Source organism: Xenia sp. Carnegie-2017, unplaced genomic scaffold (genome assembly GCF_021976095.1).
Source record: "Xenia sp. Carnegie-2017 unplaced genomic scaffold, XeniaSp_v1 HiC_scaffold_22, whole genome shotgun sequence".
NCBI classification, from domain to species: Eukaryota; Metazoa; Cnidaria; class Anthozoa; order Malacalcyonacea; family Xeniidae; genus Xenia; species Xenia sp. Carnegie-2017.
This window is the reverse complement of record NW_025813485.1, coordinates 11888279-11904564: the sequence shown is the minus strand read 5'-3', so window position 1 is coordinate 11904564 and position 16286 is coordinate 11888279. Positions and strand designations below refer to the sequence as shown.

The following is a 16286-nucleotide window of genomic DNA, read 5'->3' as shown; positions in this document are numbered from 1 at the left end:
TGAATGGTTTATTACAAACTACTCTCGTATTGGCTGCACTGGTTGTAGTAAGTATTGTTATAGTTAAATAAAATTGACTGGATGGCTAAAATTGAGTGATAGGTATCAACCCCGTTCCCAATGGTCATTTCTCACAAATCAAAAGAAAACGTTCTGGGAACGAGCATGTGACATGCATGTTGATGTGACTTTAGTAAGGTATGTCTTTAATTATATGGCATAAGTAAAAATGCTTAGTTATGGTCTTTAGACGCAGGAAGTCAATCATAATTTCTCACAATTACACACAGACACTATTTTTTTTCGCTTTCGCGTCCTAGAAGTGAAAACCGACGGTGTTATCGGCATTCTTTAGGCCTTTGAAAGAATGGGAAATTATCAAAGTTGAATTGTATTCAAAAATTTGTGGATTTTTTTCTTGCTTAAGTTAAAGCTTTGCGTCGGTTAGACATGCTACAACTATTACGTTGATCAATAGACGTGGATGATAATCATCATTATGGAACATTGATAGGCAACGACAATTTGACTACCTGTACCACTTGCCTACAGATAACTCCATAAGACTCTAACTTATTAATCCCCGAAGGATTTTTTAACGCATCTATTCAATTTCGTCTTGAGTGTCTCAAAACTTTGGGTGAAAGTAAAATTTTCAATTTAAAGCATATTAGTAGCTAGATGTAGGTCAGTGCTGAAGAAGTGGGGGGACGCTTGGGGAGGTGCCCCCGTCTACCTTTGAAATGGGTAATTTTAAAAGAGCACTATTGACGAAAACGTCAAGAGAGCCCCCATCTGATAAATTTAGTTCTACAGCACTGATGTAGCTATAAGAGTTGAAAAAAAGTGCTGTAACTTGTAACCATACAGCTAATTATTCTTCAGGTCTCGAAAACTCGCGATGTGGCAAAGCAGTTTGTCGTTGTGATCAAAAGGCAGCAGAGTGTTTTCGTCGGGCTGCTTTTCACAGAAAAAACATGTATTACAAATTAAATATTTTTAAACGTTGCTGAGGATATATTATTTTATATGTTTGTAAATGATGATCGTCCAGGTTAATAAAGTCCTGAGAAGGACTGTTTTTGTTGTTGTTGACTGACGTTTCGACAACCTTAGCGGTAGTCATCTTCAGAGTCAAATGAGGAGTAAACGTCAGGTTAGCCGTATTTGTTATCTGGTTCTTAAGCCCGCCGCACACTGGTGAACTTGCCGCGCGTACTTGTTATTCGTGACAAGTGTGATCGACAAAAGTTCCTAGTGTGCGCGGAAGTTTTGAACAACATTTGTCATTCGTGACAGATGAGTCAAATATCAAACGCGTTTGATATTTTTTGTCACGAGTGACAAAAAATTCTAGTGTGCGGAGAGGCAAGCAGCCATTGAGCTCTATAAGACCTGGAGGGGCAAAGGGGCCTGGACCCCGTGGTCAAAAACATGGCGGTAATGGCGGATTTTGGTTGTCAAAACTTCCACTTTGAGAAAAATTTTTAACATTCGCTCCCTCCCGAATCCGGAACTGTATTACTGCTTATATCAATGACAACCAGCGAAAACAACCACGATACCGTAAGCATAAAATATTGAAAATAATGCTTCAGGTTTTTGTGAAATAGACACACACATTTAAATGAGGTAAATCTACTGTAAAATAACGTATGTTTTGTCAAGTAATGCTTTAGCTATGTTAGAAATAAATATCAAACGGCATTCTTTACACAGTCAATGTGTTGTTAAGCTTTAATGCATAATCCCATGCGCAATACTTGTGTTTTTGACTATTTTTTAACAGCTTCGTGCAACTGTCTTTCTTGAATAGATGGGTAAATATTAGTTAAAATGTCCAAAAAGGAGTTAGAAAAGTTAGCTTACCCTACGACTTAAGTCGACTGGAAATATATTATAAGTAGGTATGTATTTTTTTTGAGTTTTTTTTGGTAGGATTGATTCTGGGTGTCTTATAAGGTATTATGATATTCTGATAAATCTACTGAGAACTTATGAAGAAAATATCTCGAACTAGGAGAGCAAAAGAACGAAATTCAGAAATTCTATAATCATGTTGCTGGTTCTGTTTTGAGCCAAGATATTAGTAACTGGATTGTCATTGACAACCATGGATCTACTATTGAACAGAACTACATTAATTTCCCATTGAAAATACGATTTTTAAATTAAAGTGCATTGGTTTCTCTGACATAACACTTTTCTTATTGCTGCATGAAGGCAAACCTGTTTAAATAATTATAATGTAGGTGAAGATATTTAGCATGTTGTATAATTGTTATTATACAGACATTATTTATAATATTATGGCCTTGTGTAATGTATGTCAAGAACTTATTAACTCTCAAAAATGCTAACCTTCTTGCACTACTTTTCTCTTGTGTCCTTACAAATTACAGTTACCTATACTAATTTTTTCTAGGTTCAAACAACTTGACAAATTTTTGAATTTTACATTATGCCTTGGAATTTTTCTTTTTGTCTTTTGGTAAAAATATCAGTAAATGACTTAAAAATCAAGTTTATCTAAAATAGTATTTTGTACAAAATAACTATACATAATTGGAAAAGTCTCATGTTGAAGGCCGATGTGGCTTCTTTTACTAGATTGCTACTCTTATTCTTTTAAATGATATCGTAATTCTTCAAAAGACATAAAAAGTTCTTTGTCATTAATTTTTGCTTCTTCCACATTCAACTTCATTGCAACCAATGCATCTTATGTGAATTTTAATCACCTGGAATTGAAAACATATGGACTTTGTCAGATGATGCAGTACTGTATTTAATGTTTCATGCATGTCATGATAAGCTTTGCTTGAGCAAATATTTCAAGGTAGGAGCAAAATTTGGCACATTATTGAACAAAGTAGTTTTTATCTTGATTTTGATGTACTAACCTGTTTATTACACTGTGTAACAAACAATTCATTTACAGAAACACCAGATGGCATTCATAAAACTTTTAGCATAAAGCAAACCATTACACACCATCATCATGATTGTCCATAATCTGTCAAATTGTCCAGGCTAGCTGTTTAATACAGGTAATTTTTATTGTACGACATGTACCAAAGAGCTCATTAATTAATCCTGCACTGCATTTGATTTCAATACAGCTCTGTCCTTAATATTTGCTTCATATTTTCAGAAAAATATCATGAAAAAGTCCTCCATTTCAACTCAGTTGAAACAAGGAGTTTTAAGATATGCATATCTCGATAAGAACTGGTTGCTTTGCCTCGTCCAGCAAGCGATTAAGTAAATAACAAATAAACTGGATATACATAACTTAAATTATAAGTTAGAAGTAAAAACATTCACAAAATATATACCATCACACTTCAAGTATTGACTTAAAACAAAACACTGAACACTTTAAATGGTAAACCATCTTACGTTGCTTACCGGTATCATGAAATGTTTCCTTTTCTGGCATTACTTCAGCATCCGTATACCAAACAAGTTTGCAGCATGTTTTAAAGATAAAATTTCTAAAAGTTTTTGTGTTTGGCATTGATATTTTATATAATCGCTATTGTGGTTGTCAAATCCGGGTGGGCGAAAAAAATTTCATTTTATGAGCCCGCGTCTTTCCGCTGACTTTGACAACCAAAATCCGCCATGTTTTTGACCACGCGGCCGCGCGCTAATTGCAGTGAACTCGACATTTGAATAACTGGAATGATAACCGAAGCCAAAAATTGAAGCCAAAAAAATATTTGTCGTCATTATTCGTCATCACACGTCAGGCTCGAGTCTCTCGCGTGTTCCTTTTAATTTTTTAAATCATTTGTACCTTAGTAATGGTAGAGTTCGGATCTTGATCAGAGCGTAAAAATAACGAAATTTTTGGAATGAAAAGGTTCACGGAAAGTGAATCAAAGTGATAAATCGAGAAGCAAGATGAGGTGAACTTAGTCGATCTGCTCTTACGCTGCGGTTTTCCTTTAAAACATATCAAAGTCTTTAAGGATATTCAATTGTTGATATCGAGATGACAACCATTTAGTATTTCAAGTTTCAAGCACTATCAAAATCGATGAAAAATACAATCGCTCTGTAAAAAGTAAAAATGCGAGTTATAGACTCAATATTTTTTATGAAACTGGATATTCAAGTTTCTTTTTTATTCGGAAAAACAGATCTTTAAATCCACTGAAATGTCAAAAAAGACAAACACTGTCTGACACCGTTTGAAAATTTACCTTCCGATGTAAGAAAAATTTTTGCTTGAATATTTTCTCGTCATATTTTCTTATTGTATTGTCTTTTTAGCATACAGTGTAATTTTCAGTAGGCTTTTCCTCGTTACAAGTTGTAAGTTACAACGAGCTCACTGTAGTAAAGTTTCAGCTGTAAAAAATAGCCTTTTGCGAGGAGTTAGCCTGGTGTGTTGTTTGTAGTGATGTTGTTTATATGTTTCTGCTTTCGCAATTTGTATTCAAATTTATATTGGCCGCGTATGTTTGGCACTCAGGGGAATGATACTGACGTACAAACCGCGTGAATATTCGACTTTCAAGGACTGGAACTGACGTACAAACCGCGCAAGAGACTAGGACTTTGGCTTCAACTTTTTATCTATAAAATGTATTGTCGTTATCATTCCAGATATATATATATATGGAGTTCACTGGCTAATTGCTGCCACGCATCAGCGTGGCAGCCATTGAGTTCTATAAGACCTGGAGGGGAAACGTAAACAAAATTACTATAAATTATCAGCGCGCGGCCGCGTGGTCAAAAACATGGCGGATTTTGGTTGTCAAAGTCAGCGGAAAGACGCGGGCTCATAAAATGAATTTTTTTCGCCCACCCGGATTTGACAACCACAATAGCGATTATACAAAATATCAATGCCAAACACAAAAACTTTTAGAAATTTTATCTTTAAACCTTGTTGCAAACTTGTTTGGTAGACGGATGCTTTTATTTTAGCCTTGACCCAATCAACTTAGTAAGAAATTGACGTGTGAGTTCAAATGCGACTATTAATTATATTTTCCAGCAAATAAATCTCTGCTCAACAGCTTGGACTGAATAAAAGAACTAAAAGATTGGAGAATGACTATATAACAAACACTTATAAAGTCGATATTTATTATTAACAAATAACAACTTATAGAGCTCAATGGTGGCAGCACACTAATCTTGACATGTCTCGGCCCATTCCTCTACTCGACCTATATAGAGGTAAAATCTCGATTTGCGTCGTTCTGTCTGTTAACATTTCCGGGGGGGATTTTTACGGAATGAGGGGGGAAGAACAATTACAATAAGGTAGAACCTTTCGGAACTCCTGTCAGTTTCTCTTTGATTTTAAATGTCTGGAATCCGAATAGATATGCGGCCTAAACAACGTTATACAGTAGATACCAAAATCGAGTGATTACCGACATCAATTACACATATCTCGTTTGGCGAAAAACACATGAAATCGATTCACCGTGCCGTATTTAGCCAGCTCGGTTCACATTTTTTATCTTGCGCTCTATGGTCAGACGGTGAGCAAAATATAGTGTAAGCATGTATTTATTTTCGTTAGAGCTTTTACTATTACTTGAAATATCGGTGTGGATTTAACAAAACGTCAAAAATAATTTAAACGCATGGTGCGAGTTCAACCATGAAATATGAATTATGAATATGATGAAACGTTTGCTCTTTGCGATAACTATACATCATTTTATCGCAGTCGCACAGAATCATCGGAAAAAAGGTTCTATCAAAATGTTATAAAGGAAATAATGGAAACAAAACTACAGTTTTATAATATTGTCCGTTTCTACGTTTGTAAACATGCGGACGATTGTTCGGTTGAGTAAACAACGTATCATACTTTTAATCAAAAAGCATTTTAAAAACTCAAAAGAATCAAAACAATCAAGACATTTAAAAGAATCAAAAAAATGTTTTCATTCAAAATGGCAAGGAATTTATCTTTTAATTTTATGATGAAAACGTATGACTAACGAGAATCGATTGAGCATTGAAGCACTCACCTCCATATAAGATGAACTGCGCGTCGTTTGTGCATGCCGATTGGATAGAAATTGGAATGCTATGATTAAACGATCGTGACTAAAACACCACACGAGTACATACGAGTAACATACGAGTACATACGAGTGACATACGAGTATACATAGTAACATACAAGTACTTACGAGTAACATACGAGTGACATACGACTATTTTCTGGTCAACAAATGAGAAACAACACAATTTCTTCAATACATTGATATTTGCGTTTATTTTTCCTTGTATTTGTGTGGACTTTGGGGCAACCATTTGATGGATTTAAATGCTGGAAAGGTATTTTACTTTTATACTACATTCATTTGTATGTTTTAGTTGAATTTGTTATAGATATTTTGTCGATGCGATTTGCCAGTATTTGAGCGCTTTTTGAAACACTTTCACCTAGGAAATACATATTTATGAAAGCGATTAAATAAACAACGTATAAATAATGCTTTCAAAACGTGCTACATGAAATAAATTTACATTATATATATTTGAATTAAATGAGAGTTGCACTGTTACGTATAGTCCTGAGACGGACTGTTTTTGTTGTTGTTGACTGACGTTTCGACAACCTTAGCGGTAGTCATCTTCAGAGTCAAAATGAATGTATAATCGCTTTCATAAATATGTATTTCCTAGGTGAAAGTGCTTTAAAAAGCGCTCAAATACTGGCAAATCGCATCGACAAAATATCTATAACAAATTCAACTAAAACATACAAATGAATGTAGTATGAAAGTAAAATACCTTTTCAGCATTTAAATCCATCAAATGGTTGCCCCAAAGTCCACACAAATACAAGGAAAAATAAACGCAAATATCAATGTATTGAAGAAATTGTGTTGTTTCTCATTTGTTGACAAGAAAATAGTCGTATGTCACTGTATGTTACTTGTATGTACTTGTATGTTTCTCATGTACTTGTATGTTACTGTATGTACTCAGATGTTACTCGATGTATCGTGTTACTCGATGTACTGATGTACTTGTATGTACTGTGTGGTGTTTTAGTCACGATCATGATTAAACATGGCGAGTAAACCATGCATCATATTGTATTGGTTGTATTGCAAAAATTGATTTGCGCTAGACTCAGGTTACAATTATCTCTCAGGTTACAATTAATAAATGAATGAGCTTCACAAAAGCAGTCTAAAAGAAAATGACACAAATCAAACAAGAAATCATGCCGTGTTTTATTTCAACCTAAAGAACAAAATCAGAATTGTGAATTGTCTTAAAATATTTAAGCAAACAAAACTTTAAGCTTTTGACAAATATGACACATTTTCAATAGGAACCATATGTCTTTTCAAAGTCAAAAAACTTTTCAAGGTTAAAATCTGTTCAAATGTCCACAATGTTTACATCAACCATGTGGCTTTTTACAGAATCATATTTTACAAAATCAAATTTAAGCTCGGTTAACATGATTTAATTGTTATTGGCGAGTTCTAAATGACAATATGCAAATTTTTGTAAAATGAGCTTTGAAAACTGTTCATCCAATTATCCCATTTTGAAATTAGCATAATTATACATACATACAGTGTTACTTCTTGCATCTACTTCTATAAATTGATTTATATGACAATTTGAAAATAAAAGATGACACAATTAGCTTGACTTTATGCAATGACAAAGTATACCAGTTGTTGCGGTTTCTTGCTAAATTTTTATTTTTACCATTCATTATTGTATTGTTTATGGCAGATGATAAATGATGGAAAACACGCAATAGTAGTTTCCAAACTGTTTTACCTTACTTGGTGGAGGGGCAGCACTTCCCTTGCGATAGTAACTCCTAGTAATTTATAGTAATTTGGTTGACGTTTCCCCTCCAGGTCTTATAGAACTCAATGCAAGCAGCAAGTGCGCTGTAAATGACAAGAATGCGCACGCGCGAGATTAAGAAAAAATGGCAGACCAAACCTCGGAACATGTGGCGGACGTTATATTAGAGGACCAGCTTGTTGATATTTGGCCTGAATATCCATGTCTTTACGATGTAAGATCGTCGGAATTTAAAAATCGAGACGCAAGAGATAAGGCTCTGCAAGAGATTGCAGAAAATCTTGGGCAAACAGGTTGTTATTTGTTAATAATAAATATCGACTTTATAAGTGTTTGTTATATAGTCATTCTCCAATCTTTTAGTTCTTTTATTCAGTCCAAGCTGTTGAGCAGAGATTTATTTGCTGGAAAATATAATTAATAGTCGCATTTGAACTCACACGTCAATTTCTTACTAAGTTGATTGGGTCAAGGCTAAAATAAAAGCATTGAGAAATGCTTACACACGAGTCAAAAAACCTCCTCCAAGTGGTAGCGCTCGCAAAAATCTTACGAAGCGAAGTAGCTGGTTGCTGGATAAACTGAAGTTCCTCTCTCCTTTCGTGGCAACAAGAGTTCCCATTTCAAATATTGATACTGTAAGTGAAATTCTTGTTTTATTTTGATTTTCCAAACAATTAATATTTAGCATAACATATATATATATATATATAATTAAGAGTAAGTGCTACTGCTAGATGTTATCCTGCCATGATATAGCCGCATTTGTTATCTGGTTCTTACGTCATTGTATTGTGTGTACAGGAAATGTGTATTGTCATTGTGGATTAGTGTGACGTGAATATTTTATTTTTAGTTGTGATGTGTGATTTAGGTATGACGTATTTAGTTGTAATGTGTGGGTGTCAATTGTGTATTGTCATTGTGAATTAGTTTGAAGTGTAGTGTTTTTAGTTGATCGTTTGTTTGTATTGTGAATAAGTCGTTTGGAAGGTGCCGGTAATTGCTGTGATCTGTTCAGGGGGGTTTGTTCCAAGTTGGTATACCAACTTTCTAATGTAAGCCGTTGTCTATAGTCAGTACTGTAAGTGATGCATTTTGCGAATCCCAGTCAATGTTGTGCTTTGTGATTCGGTGATGTTCGGCAATGTGATTAGTTTTGTCTTGTTTCTTAGTAGCTCGTTTGTGCTCAGTAAGTCTTATGTTTAAGTTCCTGCCAGTTTCCCCGATATAGGAGGCGTGGCAGTCGGAGCAGTTTATTTTGTAAACTGCACCTTGTCGTTCGTTGGGTTGTTCTTTGTCCTTTATGTTCGTTAGTACTTGTCGTAACGTTGTGATTGGTTTATGTGCGACACGTATGTTGTATGGTCGTAAGATACGCGAGATAGTCTCAGACGTACCTTTGATGTAAGGTATCGTTGCTGTTGCCACTGAGTTGTTCGTTTCGTTGGGTTTGTAAGTGTTGCGTTTGATAAAGTCAGAGTTATAGTTGTTTTTGTCAAAAACACGTTTGAGATAGTTGTTTTCTTTTTGTAGAGCGTCCGGTGAATCACATATGATTTGTGCACGTCTTGTTAATGTTCTGATTGTGGTGGCTTTGTGTGATGTAGGGTTGTAAGATGATTGGTCTAGTAGTCGGTCAGTATGTGTTGGCTTGCGATAAACTGTTGTTCGTAGTTTTTGATTGTCCTGTTTTACCAAACAGTCGAGAAAAGGAAGAGTTCCGTTTTTTTCGACATCTTTGGTAAATTGTATGTGGCTGTTCTGTTTGTTGATGTGAGTATGAAAGTCATTAATGTCGTCTGCATGTAGTGCTGTGATTGTGTCATCTACGTAGCGAAACCAAAAAGGAAGGTAGTGCATGTTTGTAAGTCGTGAGCGCCCGTTCCTCTATAGATTGCATTACAATTTCAGAAACTACAACAGAAACGGGCGAGCCCATTGCCGTCCCATGTAATTGTTTGTAGTGTGTTCCTTTGTATTGGAAGTAAGTCGAGGTGAGGCAGAGCTCCAGTAACTCCATAATGTCTTCTGTCGGTAATGGCAGCAGGTCCGTGGTGTTTGTAATGAGGGTTTTTGTACAAGTAAGTGCCAGATTAAGTGGAATACTGGTGAACAGTGATTTCACATCAAAAGACACTAGTATATAGTTGTCCGGTATTTGTATAGTGCTCAGTTTTTTAATGAAAGTTTCAGTGGATTGTAGCTTGTGTTTTGATTTGTTTGTAAGTGGTTGCAGTATGTTAGTCAAGTACTTTGAAAGTTCGTAAGTAGGCGAACCACAGAATGATACAATTGGTCGCATGGGTATTTGTGGTTTGTGAAGTTTAGGTAGTCCGTATAGTCTGGGTGGTCGTGGTACTGAACATCTGAGTCGATAGTAAATACGTTCAGATATAATGTTAGATTTTCTCATAGAGAAGATCTTGCTGTTAAGTTTGCGTACTAGTGATGGTGTTGGGTCTCGTTTGAGTTGTTCGTACGTTTGTCTGTCGTTAACAAGGGTGTCCATTTTGTTAAAGTAATCATTCCTGTCCATGACCAAAGTCACGCGTCCTTTGTCTGCTGGTAAAATGACGATGTTGTTGTCGTGTTTTAGTCGTTTGAGTGCTTGTTGCTCGTCTTTTGTCAAGTTGTTGTCACGTATAGAGGACGATTGTAAAGTGGAGGCTATCCTGCTTCTGATCTCGTCTTTGGTTGTCTCTGACAAGTCTCTTTGATATGCTAGGACAGCCTCGACACTTGATACTATCGTCTCAGTCGGGATTTGTCTAGGTGTTATGGAATGTTTAAGTCCGTAAGATAGTAGTCGTGTTTCAGTTTCGTCTAATGAGCGGGAAGAAATATTCCTCACCCAGTTATCGTCATGTTTTTGTCTTGTACGTGTTTTAGTTTGTTTTAAACGTTCAAGTTTTTGTTGTTGTTTGATTTGGTGTTGTGTCTCTGTCTTGTTTGCTCGTTTCTCTGCAATACTTTGTATCGTAGAAAATAAAGTATCACTTACTGTCGTTGGTATGAGTTCCTTCAGTTTGTTCAGTCTTTGTTCTTGTTGTTTGATGTAATAGTTGATTCGTCTGTGACAGTCGTTAATCCGTGCTCGTATCAGTCGTCTGCTGGCGGATTTGACGATCTGAATAGCCTCTTGTGTGTTCAACGGGGACTTAATTCTAAGTCCTGCCGGAACGAGACTAAAATCCTTGCAGCGGTGGTTGAACCAGAGTTGTTGGCATATGCGTCTGACGTTGCTTGCAAAACGTATGTAGTCGTTAGCAAGTTGTTCGCTCTGTCGTCCAAATGATCGTAATAAAGTAAATGGTTTGAACCCGGGAGTATCGTTATATGTTTGTAAATGATGATCGTCCAGGTTAAACAACTCAGTGGCAACAGCAACGATACCTTACATCAAAGGTACGTCTGAGACTATCTCGCGTATCTTACGACCATACAACATACGTGTCGCACATAAACCAATCACAACGTTACGACAAGTACTAACGAACATAAAGGACAAAGAACAACCCAACGTACGACAAGGTGCAGTTTACAAAATAAACTGCTCCGACTGCCACGCCTCCTATATCGGGGAAACTGGCAGGAACTTAAACATAAGACTTACTGAGCACAAACGAGCTACTAAGAAACAAGACAAAACTAATCACATTGCCGAACATCACCGAATCACAAAGCACAACATTGACTGGGATTCGGCAAAATGCATCACTTACAGTACTGACTATAGACAACGGCTTACATTAGAAAGTTGGTATACCAACTTGGAACAAACCCCCCTGAACAGATCACAGCAATTACCGGCACCTTCCAAACGACTTATTCACAATACAAACAAACGATCAACTAAAAACACAACACTTCAAACTAATTCACAATGACAATACACAATTGACACCCACACATTACAACTAAATACGTCATACCTAAATCACACATCACAACTAAAAATAAAATATTTCACTTCACACTAATCCACAATGACAATACACATTTCCTGTACACACAATACAATGACGTAAGAACCAGATAACAAATGCGGCTAACCTGACGTTTACTCTCATTTGACTCTGAAGATGACTACCGTTAAGGTTGTCGAAACGTCAGTCAACAACAACAAAAACAGTCCTTCTCAGGACTTTATTAACCTGGACGATCATCATTTACAAACATATAACGATACTCCCGGGTTCAAACCATTTACTTCCTTACGATATATTATTTTATTAATCATTAATGACAAACTACTTTTGAAAATGATTCATTATCAAATATCAACAGTAGTTTAATTTTCAACAGTGTTTTATGTCATGTATACCTTGCCGACGTTGTATAATTAATGCATTATATATGTGCGACAATCCTATCAAAAATAATTATACCTTTGTTGCATGTCTATGGAAGTGTGAAGTCTTTTAGTTTTATCACTTTTTACACTAAGACCCACTTTTTGTGTTAAATTGATCAATGTTTGGATAGTTTGATATGAATTTAAATACATGAACATTTTAATTCAAACAATAAATTACACTTGTCAAAACACACACCCAAACTTGGCGTGGCGTGTATAATTCAATAGTTAATTTATTCTACATAAAATCGCCTTAAATACGTCACAGATGCTGTTGTGCAAGTTGTAATGGGTCTTCCATAAAAGCAATTTATAGCTGCTTCATTTTTCAACGTATTTCTTTTATTTATGCGTTTTTCTTTTATTTATTTCTCAAGGCAACCTTCCGATGAGGATAAGATGAAATAAGCGCAGATAGAAAAAAAGTCAACCGTCAGCCGGATGTTTGTAATTGTACCTGTTGACTAACGCTATACACGATGTGCTCCCCTTGATCATATTCAGCTGTTACAAACAAACATACATGCAGTAGAACTAGATTGCTGGGTTCTGACGCATACGTTAAGGCAGCTGAGGCTATCTCTACTGATCTATACTACATCTTTGTTGCAACTGTATAGAGAGAGCGATGAAACCAGGAGATTTAAAATAATCTCGGATTATTTCGGGAGTTTACTGAGAATTTTTAGACAACTGCAGCTGGCAACGCTGCTTGAAGGCAAATAGCTGAGCTAAATTTGACGTGAGCTATGTTTCCCGTATAGTTGACATAAATAGTTTCGACAAGAAATTTAGTAGCTTCATGCGAAATTGAAACTAAAACTTCAATTAAACTAAATGCTAAAACTACAATTAAACTAGATGCTAAAACTACAATGAAACTAAATGCTAAAACTACAATAAAACTAAATGCTAAAACTACAATGAAACTAAATGCCAAAACTACATTTCATTATACATCCAAATATTGAAAAAACTATTACTCCACAACTTGATCTTCCATCAGAATTTTCATGTATATAAATGCTCATATTATAGAATGTTGATTAGATTCTATCCATACGCAAGAGAAAATATACCAAACCAATGATTAAAACAGGAATTAGGAAGACCGTTTGTTGTCTGGTAATACACAGCCCCATTGTATTTACTTTCGAGGAATTCCATTAACTCTTTCGCCTTTGGATTCCGTCCCGTTGGGCTTTCTACGACGATTGAATTAGAATGTGAAAAACCGTGATCGTTGATATCTTCGAAAACACTTTTTATCAGTGATTTTCCTACTTCGATGTCTTCGCAATAAAGTGGACCAACTTTGTAACCTTCTTCAGGGAAGAAAGTCAATCTTACAACAACGTAGCCTAAAATCTGCCCATCCTTGTTGAAAGCTGCTCGAGCATGCGTACCAGGTGTACTTAACCACATTCTCAAAAATTCTTCTCGTGGGTATCCAAACACTTTGTTGTCGTAAGCTATCACGTCGTGTATATTATTTTCATTGATTTGATTCAATTGAAAATGGCTTGAATAACTTTGAAGTTTTTCTAAACTTCTTGTCACATTAAGATCATAAAGACCAACCGTCCATTGATCAACACCACCAAGTGTCTTCCTGTAGAACTCAGCCATCTCAGGTACCGCGTACCACACCTTATTTTCAATTTCTGGATTTTCATCAAGGCGTTCCCATACATCTTGTAAGAAACGTTTGCCGTGGCCTAGGTTTCGATAGTCTTTATGGATGAAGAAATTGCCAAAATGTATAAGGTTTGAGCCATATTTTGTGATGCAGATTATTCCAACAGGTTTGTTTTTTAACTCCAAAATATATACCGTGGCTTTCTCATGTTCTAATAGGCAGTCAACATCATTTATGCCAGGTCTCCATCCTTCGTTTGCCAAACTAAACTGGTAAAAGTGCTTAAGTAATGTTGATGTTTTGTTTATCGTTCGTATTCGCATCTTCTTGAGCTAAATTAAATTGTTTTGTAGGTCAGTTACATGAGACGAATATCCACATCTATTTTCCTTTTTACAGTCAAACCAGTTGAAAAAAGCCACATGCAGGTCAATTCAGCAATGTTCATTGGTTGATATCCAAAACTTTGAAGATTCAAATTGCAAACAAAAAAATCATTCCTAAATCATTGACGATAATTTTTATTATGATCATCCGATAGCCGATAGTTTAGATATTTAGAATATAATTTTTCTCAAACGGTCAGCATATCAAGACATGATTTGATCTCGGTGAGTGCACCTGAATATCCTGTTGTGTATAATAACGAACATACAAATAAATTGGAAAAATTGAATGGAAAGGTAACTAAACTAGTTCCTTCTTGTTGAGAACAACAAATAAATGGTTGTTTAACACGGACAAAGTCTTAATAAATGGCGTAATTTTCTTTACGATTTCCAAAAGATTTTTTTACTGTAGTTCACAAAATCTTGATAAAAAAAATTGAAGCTTTTTTATTGTGGCATGAAAAATGATGCTCTCAGCAGGTTAATCTCATATCTAAGTAACAGAAGACAAGTATGTAAAGTGGGAATGTCTATTTTAAATAGTAAAAATATAAGTAAAGGTGTACCGCAGGGGCCAAATCTTGTCCTCTTCTTTTCTTACTTTACGTAAATGATTTACCGAATTGTCTAAGTTCCTCCCTACCAACACTATTTGCTGATGATGCAAATTTCACAGTTAGTGGCTTTACAGTTTAGGTCAAACGAGATTCAAGAAAAATTCGAAACTGAATTAAATAAAATCCATATATGGCTTTTAGCTAATAAGATGACTGTAAATGTCAAAAAACTGAGTACATGTTAATTGGAAGAAGAAAAAAATTGTTCCAAGATAGGGTTGATCCAACTTTATCGATGGGGCCTGAGGCTGTTAACGTGTTTCGTCAACCAAGACATTAGGTGTAGTGGTGGACGAATGCATCACCCGGTAAAACACATTGAAAATGTGGCCAAAAAAACTACATAAGGAATTGGAGTATTGCGCATATGATATAAGTCAAACTTGTATTACCATTGCCCTTGTATTATTTTTCGCCGAATAATTACAGATGATTGCTATAAAACTGCCTCAGACTCTGAACTTTCTTGAGACACTTTAGATGCAAGGAGAGTAAACGCAATTAGAGAATTTAATCATACAAATAATGAAAGGTAATTATGGAAACCTCGTAGACGTTTGTAAGAACTCTCGATTGGGTGCAAACGATCGACCTTTGATCTCAGTTTTACAATGGTTGGCTCTGAAGTTCTTCCAAAGGTCTCCTCTGTTCGCATAAGCCTGTGCAAACAGAGTAAGCAAATAAAGTAGCAGGTTTATCAATGCCTTAAACAATGGGAATAAACATAAAAAGAATTCAAGTACCAAGTTAACATATATGTATACTCTTGTCTCTGATTCTTTCTCAAACTTAAGAGTTGGCATTTGTAAAAAATCTGCATACGGTGTCGTCTAAATGACCCAGGCCCCATTATCACCAGATGTAAATAATTTACAATAGCATACTCATTGTAATACATACACTTTATTTCTAATTGCGTTTGCAAGTTCCTAAGGCAATACATTGGGATTCCGCTCAAAGTAAATGCCGAGGGCGCCAATGTGTGTAAACGCAACCGTGAACGTTAAACCTTTCCTTTTCATTGTCGTGTTTACAGAAATAAACGATACGTATGATTCTTTCTTTGGTTTCTTTGTTAATTTAGAACAGCTGGACACATGTATAGATACGCGACACGTAGCAATAATATCAATATATGAATTAACATTTTGCTTGATCGTAGGTAAATTTCTTGTGCGAGCGTACGCGAACAACTATTGGCTGATTTCGACTGGATCAACTCAAGTAAAAAAAAGTAAAAAAGTAGAATTGGAGTACGAATAGCAAATAGCTATCGCCGTTTTGCTTCATTAAGAATAGCCACTTCACAATAAAAATTCCTTTATCTAGCAAATATACTATAGACATTAAAGAATTTCTCTTATATTCTTATATTTAACTAGCGTAAATAGATGTATTCTTTGAAACATACCTTTTGAACGCAAATTTAAAAGGATATCAAAATGAATATCAAC

The 16286-nt window shown here is 35.5% G+C and overlaps 3 protein-coding genes and 1 long non-coding RNA gene across 4 annotated transcripts in view; 1 reads left to right on the top strand and 3 right to left on the bottom strand.

Annotated features, from left to right (window-relative positions):
• Positions 1-6113, bottom strand: part of LOC124445961 — a 19788-nt gene extending 13675 nt beyond the window's left edge. The window contains exon 1 of the long non-coding RNA XR_006948306.1: positions 6009-6113. This is a non-coding gene — a long non-coding RNA (uncharacterized LOC124445961). The remainder of the gene's footprint in view (positions 1-6008) is intronic.
• The window catches only part of LOC124445958, a 26691-nt gene extending 10405 nt beyond the window's left edge, over positions 1-16286 (bottom strand). The window contains exon 1 of the mRNA XM_046996744.1: positions 16244-16286. The gene's annotated coding sequence lies outside the window, so the exon portion shown is untranslated. The remainder of the gene's footprint in view (positions 1-16243) is intronic.
• On the top strand, positions 7888-13296 carry LOC124445960. The gene is made up of 3 exons (XM_046996746.1): positions 7888-8120; positions 8287-8465; positions 12565-13296. Exons 1-3 carry the CDS (start codon positions 7952-7954, stop codon positions 12577-12579), a joined length of 363 nt encoding a protein of 120 aa, XP_046852702.1. The 5' UTR covers positions 7888-7951; the 3' UTR covers positions 12580-13296.
• On the bottom strand, positions 13135-14152 carry LOC124445957. The gene has a single exon (XM_046996741.1). The coding sequence runs from the start codon at positions 14147-14149 to the stop codon at positions 13241-13243; it is 909 nt and encodes a 302-aa protein (XP_046852697.1). The 5' UTR covers positions 14150-14152; the 3' UTR covers positions 13135-13240.

Bases quoted from the DNA above. Each gene is read 5' to 3' on its own strand.
- LOC124445960 (XM_046996746.1), top strand. From the start codon at position 7,952: ATGGCAGACCAAACCTCGGAACATGTGGCGGACGTTATATTAGAGGAC. The intron at 8,121-8,286 runs GTTGTTATTTGT...TTTCTTACTAAG, and splicing joins AGAAAATCTTGGGCAAACAG to TTGATTGGGTCAAGGCTAAA.
- LOC124445957 (XM_046996741.1), bottom strand. From the start codon at position 14,149: ATGCGAATACGAACGATAAACAAAACATCAACATTACTTAAGCACTTT.